The sequence below is a fragment of the Mobula hypostoma genome, chromosome 2 (genome assembly GCF_963921235.1).
Source record: "Mobula hypostoma chromosome 2, sMobHyp1.1, whole genome shotgun sequence".
In the NCBI taxonomy this organism is placed as follows: Eukaryota; Metazoa; Chordata; class Chondrichthyes; order Myliobatiformes; family Myliobatidae; genus Mobula; species Mobula hypostoma.
The window spans coordinates 223,978,328-223,994,107 of NC_086098.1; the positions used below are offsets into that span (position 1 = coordinate 223,978,328).

At 44.3% G+C, this 15,780-nt stretch overlaps 1 protein-coding gene across 2 annotated transcripts; it reads left to right on the plus strand.

Annotated features, from left to right (window-relative positions):
* The first annotated feature begins 944 nt into the window (after nt 1-944).
* LOC134342882 (cytochrome c oxidase subunit 4 isoform 1, mitochondrial-like) lies at nt 945-15,780 on the plus strand. Of its 2 annotated transcripts, none has more exons than XM_063041546.1 (5): nt 945-1,004; nt 6,657-6,747; nt 9,140-9,304; nt 9,899-10,030; nt 15,374-15,780. In XM_063041546.1, the coding sequence occupies exons 2-5, from the start codon at nt 6,657-6,659 to the stop codon at nt 15,508-15,510; spliced, it is 525 nt and encodes a 174-aa protein (XP_062897616.1). In that variant the 5' UTR covers nt 945-1,004; the 3' UTR covers nt 15,511-15,780. The 2 variants fall into 2 exon arrangements, with proteins under 2 accessions (XP_062897616.1, XP_062897617.1); XM_063041547.1 differs by having other exon boundaries at nt 953-999.

Sequence of the window (15,780 nt, forward strand, 5' to 3'; positions counted from 1 at the left end):
CTGCGGCAATTTGTTGGTCTTTGGTAAAGGATTAAACCAAATTTGGGGTTTTCAGGGGAAAAAACATAACCCTAAAGCTAAACATACCTACATTCTCTCAGCACGTCAGTGGGTTCCTCGCATGGTTATAAAATCACTTTGGGCACACCTGCTCCTGAGAAGCATTGAAGGCAATATGGCATTGCTGGAGGCAAGGCCCGAACCGTCTGGCCGCTCAGCTAGATAGTAAGACTCTGTGGCGCTATTGAAGCACGGAGAAAATCCCCGTCTTGCAGCCGTGTTCTTCGCTCAATGAAACTTGGGCGGGGGTGAGGGGTGGACGACAGAAAATGTTCTCAGAACCAAGCAGCACCTGTGAAGAGACAAACTGGAGTTAACATTTCAGGACGGATGACGGTCTCCACAGTTTCTCTCTCCACAGAAGACGTTGCCGACTTTGAGAGTGTTTCCATTTTCCGTTTTTTTAATTCACAATGTCTGTTGGTTCTCAACATTACTCAAGCCATTTATCGTCAGTGATGTGCAAACCAAATGCCATGTTGGTTCTGATTTAACATTCCTCAGCACCCGATTCCGCCGGGTTAGGAGATGAGCTGAAAGTGAATGAGGTTTTTTTACGGTTAGTGGGGGAGTGGCGATATGCATGGCTCCATGTACAGCACTCGCTCCATTCCAATTCAGGTTTGTAGAGCAGCAGCAGCTCGGAGAGAGGCGAAGCAGCTGACGCAGGGACTGCGGTAGCGTTCCGACTCCGCCCCACGCTCTCGGTTCAATCCCGCCTCGATGAACGTCTTGCCCCATGGAGGAGGGTCTACAAACACTGAACCCCTTCCCTCAATATTATTGGTTCCCAATGTCGCGTTAAGAAGTGCAGGGTCAGTCGTTCCGTGGGAGGGGTGCTGAAGAGAAAAGTTTGGAAAAGTTTGTGGCGACAGCTCCCATGATGCCACGGTGACCCGGCACTAGCCCCGCCCGCTGCCTGCATCCGGAGAGGAAGAGGTACGGTAAGTGGAGGGTAATTCGGTGCTCAGCCTGGAGCTGCTACCCCGACCCCCCCTACGCCCCTTCCCTCTCTGTTCAAATCACGGCCGGAGCTGTGTCGAGCGGCCGACTGTGAGCTGGCGCCTCTGGTTCCTTGATCGCGGAGCTACCCCGGCCAAGGCCCGCGGCGCTGGAGGTCAGATCGGACGCACTCCCTCCCCTCCCCCCCGAGTACTGGTTCTCATTTAATATACAAGTTAGAGTAGCAGAGAGTCAAGGAGTAGGTGAGGATAATGAGGAGCGAACAGTGAGAGAATTGGGAAAGGGGATTTGGGGAAGATGGGGGGAGGGGAGTGAAAGTGATGGCTGGAGGAAGAAGGGAACCAGGGGAAAAAAGACTGGGTGGGGAAGTTGGTGATGATGAAGGACAGAGAGCTTGAGCAGCTGAGAGGAAATGAGGAAGAATTGCCAGTGAGCGAAGTATTAGTAAAAAATATTGATAAGGTGGGCAGCAGGCGTTTTTCACCAGGGCGGAATTGGCTAATACGAGAAGGTATAATTTTAAGGTGCTTGATGGAGTGTCAGGGGTAGTTCTTTTTTTAGCAGAGTGCGTGGAACGTGGTGGCAGGGGCAGATACATTAGCCAGATATTTGCTACACACATGGATGAAAGAAGGAAAACTGGAAGGCTATGCGGGAGGGAAGTGTTACAGTAGATTGATCTCGAAGTAGGTTAAAACGTCGGTACTTCTTCGTGGGCATATACTGCTGTATGTTTAGTGTAGAGCGGGTGAATAGGAATAGAGGAGAGGTGAAGTGGGGCTCATGGGCTAAGGGAGGGATGAGTGCGCAGGGATGTGGTTGTGCTGAGATTGGGCCTCACTGCAGGGCACGAAATTGCAGCGCGCAGTAACTGGACTCGCAGCAGCTGAGCCACGACAAGGTCGCAGGCGATGGGAACCTCGTGATCATTTGTCAATGGGGAAAAGTCTCATCTGGTACTAACTACTTTCTGGCACGGTTACATTGTTCCAAACCGCCGAGCCGGTCAGGTTTCAGCGCTGTTTAACCTTTTCTCTTTTCTCTTGTGTTTTTAATTTCCTTGAGTTTGTGTTTATGAAATGTAGGGAGTGGGAAAGTGATTGATGACAAGTTGACCGTGACACCAAAACTTGTAGGGTATCCCGTTATGGGTGTAAGGAGAGAGTTAAATATGGTACCTCCGTGGTATCTGCTAAAATGTGTGACAGAAGTTTGTAAGACAAACTGATGTTAGTCTGGAATATGGGAATGTCTTGAGAAAATATAAGGGAACCAGTTTGTGGCAATATTTTGAAAACAGTGTGAATACTAGTCTACAGCTCAGAGTAGATAATGGGGAAAAACATGTTTCTCTGTGGAAGGGAAGATGAATCTGCAGGTGCAGGTACCGTCTCATAGGAAAGTATTTGTGAAAGTGGTCTTGAAGGGTATAAAAAGGGGCAATTTCTTTGTGCAAATTTCTTTTCTTTGGTTGGATTACAGCTAGTGCTAAGAGATAGAGACAAGGACACAGAGACTGCAAAAGCTGTTGGACACTTGTACTTCCCTCCAGCAGAATATTGTGTAGCGTAGTTTAGTGATTGGGTGATAAGTATTAATTTTGTTTCTTTAAATCAAAGGTTGAAAGGCCCAATTCAATGTCAGTGAAATGTATACAATATACATCCTGAAATGCTTTTTCTTTGCAAACATCCAGGAAAACAGAGAAGTGCCCCAAAGAATGAATGACAGATAAACGTAAGAACCCCAAAGTCCTCCCCCCTCAGCTTCCCTCCCTCCCGTGCGTAAACAGCAGCGAGCAACAATCTCTCCCCCACCCCCTGCCACCGGCAAAAAGTAGCAAGCATTGGTACCCTCACGAAGCGCCCAAGCGTGAGCAAAGCAATAGCAAAGACACAGACTTGCATTTACCCCAAAGACTTCGCATTATGCCCGGCATTCGACATACTGCAGATTCTTTCTCCGGAGAAAAAGGTGTCTCCATTTTCCTAGCGAGTGGGGAGACGTAACAAACAACTCACTGGTTTACGATGTTAAAAGTCTGCTACGTCTCTTTTTTCAAGCTCTGTGCCTGAAGATCACAAAGATCCCAGGTCTTTGGGCCCACAGCAGATATCCCAATGACACACAAGTTTCCTGCCGTGACAGCAATCCTTGATCTGCCCATCTCCAGAGCCCCGAGATCTTAGGCTTCCGAATACGAGCTGGACTCTTGGGCTGAACACGGCGTGCCGAACAACGGCCAGACCTGAACCCTGAGAACGGGTCCCATTCCCTCAAAGGACTGAAGTCAGCGTGTAACTCCAAGTCACTGTCTTCAAAAGAACCCTGAAAGGGAAAAATAAAGATATTAAAGATGGAAATAGGGCTGTTTCCGAAGATGCAAGCAAAGGAGTTGCCGTTTAGCATCATCTTAACTTTGGTCATTAGTCATTTTTCTCTTTCAATATTCATCTTTTATATTAGTCTAATAAAGTAATTCCAAGTGTCTCCTTTGTGGGTACCTCTTGTTGCTGAATTGGAAAAGAACAAGGAAGGAATTGAAATATTTTCGTACACAATTGGTACAGTTGGTAGGATTCAGCACAATGTTCTGCAAACTACAGGAAGCTCCCTTTGGCAGGGTGGAGTTTAAGGTGCCAGGGTGGTCATCCATTCAAAGTTCCTAAAACATTCTGTAAACTTAGTGTGAGTACCAGTCTGCAGCCCTGAGAGTAGATAATGGGGAGAAAAGTGTTTGTCTGGGAAAGGAAAGATAATTCTGCAGGTGCTGATACTGCCTGTTACTGTTTCATGGTTTCCCATGTATTAGAGTAAGGGGTCTTGCAGAGTATTAAAAAAAGGCCATTTCTTTGTGCAAGAGTGAGACATCACACCCAAGTGTTAGCATCAGACTAAGTATTGCTATCCTAGCTTTCGGGGTCCAACCCTTAGTCATTAACAACCTTATTTTGATGGGATGTGGATCCTGATCCTGATCCCTTAGCCTTGCTAGATCCTTCTTCCTTGGGGGGTTTGCTGGGTTTTAGCTTTGACAGTCCATTGCGTTAACGTGATGGCGTTCTTGGTGGCCGTTCCTGCTGTTTGGAGAAACTCTGCGTCATTTAACAAAGTGGCGATTATACCTGGGACGTTACCACTGTTGCTCTCCATCTCGGCTCTCTAACGTGTAGGAGGGCCAAACACAAACAATACATTGGCCATTTTCCAAAACCATTGGTGTTGTCCGACTATCCTGCTACCGTAAACTCTGCCCCACCTGTGGGAACATTCTGTTTGTTGAACATTGTACTGAATCCTGCCAACCTGTGCCAATTGTATAATGAAAGACAAAAAAGAAAAAAATTGTTAATGGTGCAGTGAAAAGGACAAAAATAATACAAATCACCAAATCATGCTACACAATGTTCTGCTGGAGAGAAGCGCAAGTGTCCAATAGCTTTTGCTCTCTCTATTTGTCTTCCTTTCTATCTCTTGGCACTGGTCACAACCCAACTGAAGAGAAGATTGCCCCTTGCAAAGAAATGGTCCCTTTTTATACCATTCAAGATCCCTTGATTGAATACGTTCCCATGGGACAGTAACAGGCAATATCTGCGTCTGCAGAATCATCTTCAGTTTCCTAAATGAACATGTTTCCCTCTGGTATCTACTCAAATTTAACTCTTTCTGTACAGTCACCAGTCTGCTCCCAAACTTAGGAAGACCCACAGCAGGAGAAGTGCACAGTGAAACTCGGTGGTTTTATACTTCATTGTCGCCAAACAATTGATACTAGAACGTACAATCATCATAGCGATATTTGATTCTGAGCTTCTCGCTCCCTGGATTACAAATCGATAGTAAATATTAAAAATTTAAATTATAAATTTTAATTAGAATATAGAAAAATGGAAAGTAAGGTAGTGCAAAAAAAAAAAACCCAAGATGCAGGTCCGGATATTTGGAGGGTACGGCCCAGATCTGGGTCAGGATCTGTTCAGCAGTCTTATCACAGTTGGAAAGAAGCTGTTCCCAAATCTGGCCGTACGAGTCTTCAAGCTCCTGAGCCTTCTCCCAGAGGGAAGAGGGACGAAAAGTGTGTTGGCTGGGTGGGTCGTGTCCTTGATTATCCTGGCAGCACTGCTCCGACAGCGTGCAGTGTAAAGTGAGTCAAAGGATGGAAGATTGGTTTGTGTGATGTGCTGTGCTGTGTTCACAATCTTCTGCAGCTTCTTTTGGTCTTGGACAGGACAGCTTCCATACCAGGTTGTGATGTACCCTAGAAGAATGCTTTCTACGGTGCATCTATAAGAATTAGTGAGGGTTTTAGGGGACAGGCCAAATTTCTTCAGTTTTCTCAGCAAGTAAAGGTGCTGGTGGGCCTTCTTGGCAGTGGACTCTGTTTGGTTGGACCAACTCAGGTCATTTGTGATATTGACCTTGAGGAACTTAAAGCTCTTGACCTGTTCCACTTGCGCACCACAGATGTAAATTGGGTCGTGCGGTCCGCTACAACTTCTGAAGTCAACAACCAATTCCTTCGTCTTGCTGATGTTGAGGGATAGGTTGTTGTCTTTGCACCATGCCACCAGGTTCTTAATTTCCTGTCTGTACTCAAACTCATCATTACCCGAGATATGGCCTACAATTGTTGTGTCATCAGCAAACTTATATATTGAGTTCAATGGAAACTTGGCTGCACAATCATGGGTGTACAGTGAGTACAGCAGGGGGCTGAGTACACAGCCTTGTGGGGCACCGGTGCTCAGAGTGATTGTATTGATAAAATTCTGGGTCAGCAAAGATTGCAGGTGTATAAAAGCCTGGTTAGACCATACTTGGAATATTGTGTTCATTTCTGGTCGCCTCGTTATAGAAAGGATGTACTTTTAGAGGTGCAGAGGAGATTTACCAGCATGCTGGCTGGATTGGAGAACATGTCTTATGAGGATAGGTTGAGCGAGCTAGGGTTTTTCCTCTTTGGAGCGAAGGAGGATGAGAGGGGACTTGATAAAGATGTGCAAGATGATAAGAGGCATAGATCAAGTGGACAGCCAGAGACTTTTTCCCAGGGCAGAAATGGCTAATATGGCGGGGAGGAGACTTGATTTTAAAGTGATTAGAGGAAAGTATATGGGAGGATGTTAGAGCTACCTTTTTTTACCGAGCAAGTGGTGGGGGTGTGGAACACACACTAGTGTGTGTAGAGCAGACGCATTAGGGACATTTAAGAGACTCTTAGACTCGTATAGATGAAAGAAAACTGGAGGGCTATGTGGGAGGGAAGTGTTAGATTGATTTTAGAGTAGATTAAGAGGTTGGCACAGCATTGTGGGCAGAGGGGTCTGCACTGTGCTTTAGTGTCCTACGTTCATAGTGGTTGTTCGCTATAATGGGCAAGCTCGCTGCCTACACAGCTCACCAAGGACTTGAAGCCCCCTTAAGTCCCATGAAAAATGTGATTCAGCAATGAACAATATTTGGGAAGGGGGCTGGTGGCGGGGGAGGGGTTGAGTTGACTGTCCAGTAGGAAAATTAACCAAATTCATCACTCCAACAGCTCTTAAACGATTCCTGTTGAAACTCAAGTCTTCACAGTTCCACTTAGAATGGAACCTGTCTCTATAACCAAATGTACTGTTTGTTTGCAGATGTTGGGGCTTTCTGTGTTTCGAGGGGCTAACCTCCTGAAGGCGCGGAGCCTATTATCAGCTGCTTGCATTCGAGCGGTTCATGGACATGGTAAGCACTCTTGCATCCACACCACCACTGATTTTGAGTCACTGGAGTATGACCAGAGTGGCAAGTTTCGAATACTGTGGTCAATGGGACCAGTCAGGTAGTGAATGAACAATGTAGTTTAAGAGCTACCACAGCAAAAAGGGATAGAACTTTGGGATGAATTAAGGTGATAAAATTACTGGGTTGTGATTGTTTGTGGTTTACTCACTTCTAAGAACATAAGAAATGTGCGCAGGAGTAGCCATCTGGCCAGCTGAGTCTGCCCCCCATTCATTAAGATCAGGGCTAATCCATTTCTGCCTACCAGCCCTTTCTCCATAAGTGCCTTATCTCCTATGCAAAAATCTATCTGTGTCTTAAGTGTATTTAATGGGGTGGCCTTTGCTGCTTTCCTGGGTGAAGAATTGCACAGATTCACTGCACATAATAATACTCCCAAAATGAGATCTCACCAGATCCCTGTACAGTTGCAGCTTAACCCCCTGCTCTTTAAATTCAACCTCTCCAGCAATGAAGGCCAACATAGGGTGATACGGTAGCCTTGTGGTTAGTGTAACTCTACTCAGTGCCAGGACCTGTGTTCAATTCCACTTCTCTCTGTAAAGAGTTTGTACATTCTCCCCGTGACTGAGTGGGTTTTCTCTGGGTGCTCCGTTTTCCTCCCACATTCCAAAGATGTGCTGGTTAGTAAGTGTAATGTGGCAGGAGGGACTTATTGGGCCAGAAGTGCCTGTTAACTGTGCTGTATCTCTAAATAATAAAAAAGAAAAAAATCTATTTGCCATACTGACACTTGTTGCACCTGCAAACCAAGCTTTTATAATTCATATAGAAGCACTCCCAAGCTCCTCTGCAATAGTATGCTATAATAGTATTTCACAGTTTAGAATTTTGATCTTCTACTTTTCGTTCCAAAGTGAATGTCCTCACATTTATCAATGTGGACTCCATCTGACAATTTCTTGCCCACTTACTCAACTTGTCTACATCTTTCTGCAGTCACTGCATAATTTGCTTTTCTACTCAGTCATCAAGCTTAGAAGAGACCATGCTCTCTTCTCACTGCTGCCATTGGGAAAGAGGTATGGAAGCTCCAAGAACCAAACCAGCAGGTTCAGGAAGAGTTCTTCCCCTCAACCATCAGGCTGCTGAACTAAGTGGATAACTTCACTCCTCCCCAGCACTCAACTGATTCCACATCCTATGGGCTCACCTTCTTGGACCCTGCAGCTCACGTTCGCAATATTTATTATTATTAGCTTTCTTTCTTTGTTTTTGCACAATTTATTGTCTTTTGCAAGTTGGTTGTTTGTCTGCTTTTGCAATCTTTTAAAAATTGATTGTGTTGCGTTTCTTTGTATTTGCTGTGAATACCTGCGAGAAGATGAATCTCAGGGTAGTATATGGTAGTAAATGTGATAATAAATTTACTTTGAACTCTGAGAATCTGCAATTCATTACCACAAATGACAATGGGGTCTGAGTCATAGGCTATATTTAAAGCAGAGGATGATAGGTTCTTGGATCGGGAAGAGTGTCAAAGGTTACAGGAAGAAGGCAGGAGAACAAGTTGACGGAGAAAAATAAATCAGCTGACCGACTGGCCTAATTCTGCTGTTGTGTCTTATGATCTGGTAACCGAATATGGGGAAGCCAAACCAGTGCCAGGGAAGAGCAGTTTACCTGATTCACTCTTGACAGATGTGGCCACCACTTGCCGATACACTTTGTTGTGACTGGTCCTGATATATACTGAATATCATCCAGCGATCAGCTGTTGGATTGCTGGATTTGATTTTACCTCCTTCCTATAGGCCTGATTGAAGCAAGTCTACCTCCAGAGCATCTACTTTTCCAAGATCTACACTTGCTTTCATTTACAATTTGAGTCCAGTGAGGGGTGTTTTTACTGTGGAGCAGGATGTCATTAGCAATACAGAGCTATGAAGGCACAGCACTGCCGAGTTACTGAGCAGCTGCAGGGCAGAATGGACACAAAGTAAAGCTTCAGCTACCCTATTACACACTCTAAAATAATTTGTGTATGTAAAAGTGTGAATTTTGGAAATCAGAAGTAATACAGAAAATGCTGGAAATACTCGGCAGATCAGACAGCATCTATAGAAGAGAAACAGTTAATAGGACGATTATTTGAAAAAGCATTTCTGCTTACACCAGTGGGGTAGGTTTGAGTTCATCGGTGTAGTTTCCCTCCAGGATGTTTACTCTACATGGGATCGTGGTTGGAACAATTATAGATTGTGGATGGAAGAAACACAGAGCACAAGGCAGACAATAACAGAGGATGAGAGGAGACCACCATAGACTGTCAGATAGAGGGTGGGACTCGCAGTGTATGGTACACTAACATCTTTGCACATTATTATTTCAGAGGTTGTTAAACAGGAAGACATGTCACTGCCGATGTACTGTGACAGGAAGGATACACCACTCCCCGATATTCCCTACTTTACGAAGTTGAGTGCAGAGCAGAAGGCCCTGAAAGAAAAAGAGAAGAGCTCGTGGACAGATCTGACCAATGAAGAGAAAGTCGCATGTAAGTGAACCTGAGCCACTTGGCAAATGACTTGAGATTCACTCCACAAATGGGAGGAGTGTCCTTCTGCCTAGTCTGGGGTAGAGCAGTTGCTCAAACTGCATTTTGGAATGAAGCTAATGGTTCAGTTCTGGAGTGAGTTGGCTGTGCCCACTAGGACCCAGAGTTGCAACATCCCCAGATAATAAAGGCTCAGATACTGCCTGGTCCCTTGGTCTCAGCAGGGTTCCACAGTACATCAGATGAGCAGGCTAAACTGTTTTTATGACTCAGTTGGTGATGTCATTATCGTTTCTGGATGAGGGAAGATTGGGGAGACTTCACACACCAAATTGTGCCAGTTCTCCTGGGAGGGAGAAGGCCCTGGGTAAGATTGGGTCCATCAGTGAAACAGCAGAGAGGCATGTTGAGGAACGACCTCAAACTTTTAATGACTTTAAAGACAGACAATGGCCCCTAGAACCCTCACAGTTCTTTGCAGTTCAGAAAATGGATTTTCTTTTTTATCCCAAAAAACTGTCAAATAATCACCAAGAGGAGGGTTTCGATTCAGTTAATACATTATTGATTGACTTTGTTTTTGTTTTACTTTAGTGTATCGTATTGCTTTCAACCAGACCTATACGGAGATGAACAAAGTGAGCAATGAGTGGAAGTCTGTGGTGGGTGGTGTGTTTGTTTTCATCGGATTTGCTGGCCTGATCGTGTTGTGGCAGCGGTACTACGGTGAGTGAGTCTCCTTCTGCCATAAGCAGACTTTACAAATTACAAGATTAATTGGGAGAAGTAGAATTTTTTCACTCTGACTTGCTTGGTGACAGGTTCAAGCACTAGGCCATGTATGGCGCTAACAGCTGCCGACTGGGGCTTCAGAACATGCCTGTGGTTTGGGATTGAGTGTTGTTCGGTTTCCGTTTGAGGATGTTTAATCAGTGTATAGTTGAAAGTGCTTGCTCACTCTCAGCTGAAATCGTGAACCTTGGCACAAAATCCAGGCCAATATTCTGCATTGTCAAAGCCCTGCCTGTAAATCAACCCAAGGGAGCTTCTCAGTGGGAGCAAATAATTTCATGGCCTTGTTTAAAGGCAGCGTGGCATTTCTTTCAACCAACCTCTCAGTGATCTGGTTGTTTTGTCATTGATAATAGTATCATCCAGGTGTGTAAAGGAGAAATTTCAGTTTTTCCTACTTTACTACAAGAACTGTAATTAATTACTTGATCAGATGTGGGGGCTGGGGGAAACTACAGGACAGCTTGAGATTATCATGGACACTGGACATGGACATGAGATATCAACGACACTGTGCCCCATGCATTCTTTGTCCCTGTGCTAGTAGTCCTGTGTATCCTGTCCCCTGACACCACCAAAGACTGTGACTATTTCCATGTGGATCTAGAAATGCCCCTCCTTTATTGTTAAACTGCCTTGCTAATGTCCAGTTCTGAATCTGCAGAAATATTCATGGAGTAAAATTTGGAATAAACAAAAGCTGCTATTTTTTGGTTTGTGTCACAAACTCCATTGCTTCTCTAGTAAACCTGGAGTCTAGACCATCCCCAAAAACACGGCTGAACCAAACTCTTTGGTAGCTTGGTATTCTATTTAATTCAGAACCAAGCTTCCAAAGTCATTCTCATTGTCGACACTGTTGTCTTCCATATTTACAACATCGCCCCTCAATCCTGTCCAGGCTCTGGCTAGAGGCCTGTGACTAGTGGTATGCTGCAGGGATCCATGCTGGGTCCTTTTTTTGTTTTGTCACCTCTTGTCAATGGTCTGGGTGATAATGCAAACTGGATCAGCAAATTTGTGGATGACACCAAGAGTTGGGGAATAGTGAACAGTGGGGAAGGCTATCAAAGCATGCAGTGGGATCTAGAAAAATGGGCTGAAAATTGGAAAATGAAATGGCACATTGGCCTTCATTGATCAAAGTGAGTACAGGGGTTGGGACGTTGAAGATGTATAAGATGTTGGTGAGACCTAAGCTGGAGTATTGTGTGTTGTGGTCATCTACTTGCAGGAAAGATGCCAATAAATTGAAATAGTACAGAGAAAATTTACAATGATGTTGCTGGGACTTGACCTGAGTTGTAGGGAAGGATTGAATAGGCTAGGACTTTATTCCTTTGGAGCATGGGAGAATGAGGTTTTTTCCACTGAGGTTGGGTGAGATTAGAACTAGAGGTTATAAGTAAGGGTGAAAGGTGAAATGTTTAAGGGGAACATGAAGGGAACCTCTTCACTTGGGTGGCGTGAGCGTGGAATGAGCTGCCGATGGCAGCTGTGAATATGGATTCTATTTCAACATTTAAGTGCAGTTTGGACAGGTATATAGATGGGAGGGCTTGGAGGACTTTGATCCAGATGCAGATTGATGGGAGTAGGCAGAATAATAGTTCTTCGTGGACTAGATGAGCCAAAGGGCCTGTTTCAGTACTGTATTGCTCTGACTCCTTTCTTTCTAAAACCTTCACCATAAAACTTAGTATTCCAGAGCTTTCCTGGCCAGGCTGTCACCCCATCCCCTGTAGACTTGTAGAACACAGCAGCACAGAAACAGGCCCTTTGGCTCATTTAGTCTTTGGACCATTTGCACTTCGTACTCCCGTTGACCTGCACTGGGACTGTAGCCCTCTGTACCCTGACTGTCTATGTGCCTATCCAAACTTTGCTTAAACACGGAAATCAAGCTCGCATGCACCACTTGCACTGGCAGCCCATTCTACACTCTCACAACCCTCTGAGTGAAGAAGATTCCCCTTATGTTCCCTTAAACTTTTCACCCTTAACCTATGACCTCTAGTTGTAGTCCCACCCAACCTCAGTGGAAAAAGCCTTGCCTTTATTTACCGTATCAATACCCCTCATAATTTTGTATACCTCTATCAAATCTCCTTCCAGTCTTCTGTGTTCCAAGGAATAAAGTCCTAACCTTTCCTTAAAACTCAGGCCCTCCAGACCCAGCAACATCCTTGTAAATGTTGTCTGTATTTTGTTTTCAAACTTATTCACATCTTTCCTGTAGGTACGTGACCAAAACTGTACACAATACTTCAAATTAGGCCTCACCAATGTCTTGTAGAACTTCAACATAACATCCCATCTCCTATACTCAATATTTTGATTTATGAAGGCCAATATGCCAATGCCAAAAGCTTTCTTTACAACCGTATCTACCTGTGACACACGCAAAAAATGCTGGTGAACGCAGCAGGCTAGGCAGCATCTATAGGAAGAGGTACAGTCGATGTTTCGGGTGAAGGGTCTCGGCCCTTTGTTCTGCCGCACTCCCCACCATTAACTGTTTGAGACCCACCCCGGTTGGTCCTACAGAAGAGCAACGCCTCTCATTTGCCTGCTCTAAATTCCATCTACTATTTTTCCAGCTGGTCCAGATCCCACTGCAATCCATTATAGTCTTCCTTGCTGTTGACTGCACCCCCAGTCTTGGTATCATGTGGAAATTCTAACAAAGTGGCTCAGATTATAATGGGATTTATTCTCACTGATAAAAGCCATGGAATTTGCTGTTTTGTGGCAACAATATAGTGCAAGCATAATGAATTACTATAAGTTACAAAAAGTAATGCAAGAGGAATAGTGAGATTTGGTTTATTGATTGTTCAAAAATCATATGGTAGAGAAGAAACAATTGTTAAAGCATTGAGTGTGTGCCTTCAGGGTCCTGTACTTCCTCATTGATGATAATGAGAAAACAGCATGTCCCAGATGTAAAGGTCTGAAATATTAACTCTTTGTTCACAGATGCTGCCTATCTTCTGACGTGTTTCCAGTAGTTTGCTTTTTAGCCTCTCTGTATCACATAAACACAGCGTAGCAATACAGTGTCTCGTGACTTGTTACACAGTCAGGTGACACTGTCTGGTAATGAACTTACTGCTGGTTTTCTCGTGATGACTTTTTTTGCCAACTGTCTGGTTCTCATTTGTACGTCTCTCAGTCCTGCTGTCTGTGTCTCTTCTAGTGTTACCATTGATTCTGGCTACTTCAGGATTGAAAATGACCAGATTAACTATCATTGATTTAATTTCTATATTGCCTAGGCATGCCCTGTGTTCGTTCATACACCATGGAATTGGAATTCTCTAAACTGTTTGGGTTGTGTTCTGCCTAGAGATTAGGCAGGTTGTTGGTGTTAACAAACATTACAGTGCAGTTTCCTATAATGGTTGGATCATCACACTGATCGCAGTTGGCACCTGCACTAGCTCCTATGCATTGCCATCTACAAGGTGCTGTGGGGCTCCCTTCACAAACATCTGATTTGATATCCTCAACTGGCTCTAAAATTGTGGAAAACTCTGAAATGAAATTAGCAAAAGGAATGTCTAATCTCACCACTTAAGTGAAGATTAGTGACTTCTTTGCAGTGATTAGGGCTACACTGCAGCTGCCAGCCAAGGCTGGTGGTGTAAAGGTGAATGGCCAGGTCTGATGTGTATCTGCTCTCCCCCCACTCCATCCACTCATCATTCACACAAGCCCCTGTCCTCAGTGGCAAGGCCAGGGATGGAACAATATGCAGTTTTGACCTCAGCACATTCCCTCTGGGGCTGTCATTTGTGGTCAATGGGCCTGTTGTCTAAACATTCCAACCAAGATTGCTTCATTTAATCTGGGTTTCCAACCCACAAATTTGGCTGGTCGGCATTTAGTTAGCAATTCCTGTTGTTATGTCTTCACTTTTACCTCTGTGTTAACTGGTGGCCTGTAAAACAGCTTGTGTATTAATGTTGTTACTCTGGTTCCAAACACTGGTAGAAGCTGACTGTGTCTGGTTAAGACCTCTAACATTACTTTTAACTGCTGTTCTCACTGCCATGTTATTAGCCTCTGACAGGGGACTGGGAATTGAGGGGCATTTGTAGGTTGGATCATCCTTGCCATTGTTGCTCTTACTGCTCACAAGTACTTAAGACCAAGGCAGTGGCTCTGACATTCTCCCTTGGCTTATTTACTGTGGCTGGCACCAGTGTGACTCAGGCCAAGAAAACGCTGCCAATGCTGAAAATTGGAAATACTTGGGTTGGGCAGTAATTGTACAGGGAGAAACTGTTCATATTTCAGATCAGTAGATCGTTGGAAGTGCTTTAAATTGCAAAGCGGGTATGAGTTTTGTCTTCTATCCTTATTTACACTTTTAGCAGATCAGGAATCAGGTTTATTGCACTTTACATTAGTCATGAAATTTGTTTTGTGACACAAGTTCAGTGCAGGCATAACGAGTTACCATAAAAGTAAAGTGCAGAATTGAAGCACGAAGTAGCGATCATAAACTCTTCAGAGATCTGATGGCAGAGTGGAATAAACTCTTCAGAGATCTGATGGCAGAGTGGAATAAACTCTTCAGAGATCTGATGGCAGAGTGGAAGAAGCTGTTCCTAAAATGTTGAGTGTGGGTTTTCAGGCTACTGTACCATCTCCCTGGTGGTAGTAATGAGAAGAGGGATGTCCTGGATGGCGAAGGACCTCAATGATGGTGAATGGCTAAGTGTACAACCCTCTGAAGCCATTTATGATCCTGTGTATTGGAGCAAAGGATGTTTGGCCCCATTCTGAGTTGTAACCATTGTCGTAAAAGCAAGATACTGCACCTGTTACAAATCCAAAACAAAGCAAGGCATTCCTGGCAAACTGTTCGTGTGTAAATTGAACTAGTTTTTGTGTGTCAGGCTATTTCTTCCCTATGCCAGTCTATTAACTTGCAAGTCACTGATTCCTTAGAGCTGTACAGCATGACAGCACAAACAGGTGCTTTGGCCCATCTTGTCATGCCTAGTCCCATTGACCTGTACCTGTCCTATCTGACACATGATCACATGACATCAGGGCTGCTCCAGTCTCTGCAAACTTCCTGTAGCCTAACTTCACTTTTTTACAAAAATAATACTTCTCCCCACAAAATGCTTTCAGTGATCCCATTTAATAATCTTCCTGGAATGGTAGCTTTTTCCCTTTGGTGTCTGACAGGGGTGATGGTGCTGGGTGAAAGCCGTGCAATTCTTGCTGTGGATTAATTATGCTTTCCTGTTTATCATTCAGTTTATCCTGATCGACCACAAACCTTCAGTGCGGAGTGGCAGGAAAAGCAAGCCAAGAGAATGTTGGACATGCAGATGAACCCTATCGAGGGATTCGCCTCCAAATGGGATTACGAGAAGAACGAGTGGAAGAAGTGATCATTTTCAGTCTGGCGCCAGCAGATCCTCACTCACCACTGGAACTGTTCTAAATGGCCAACCTTCATCCTGTCAGTTTCAAAGTAAAATGTAAAATAATCTCAAATGCCCTAAGCAGCATTTAAATACTGAAATGTCATAGCATTTATAATGCAACTTATAATAAAGGTTGCTCTTATAAAATACTGTTGTTGAAGTATGGTAAATATTGCCAGCACAATTCACGGAATGGATGTTGTCAATTAAAACAGCCCTTCTTGGTGGAGTATC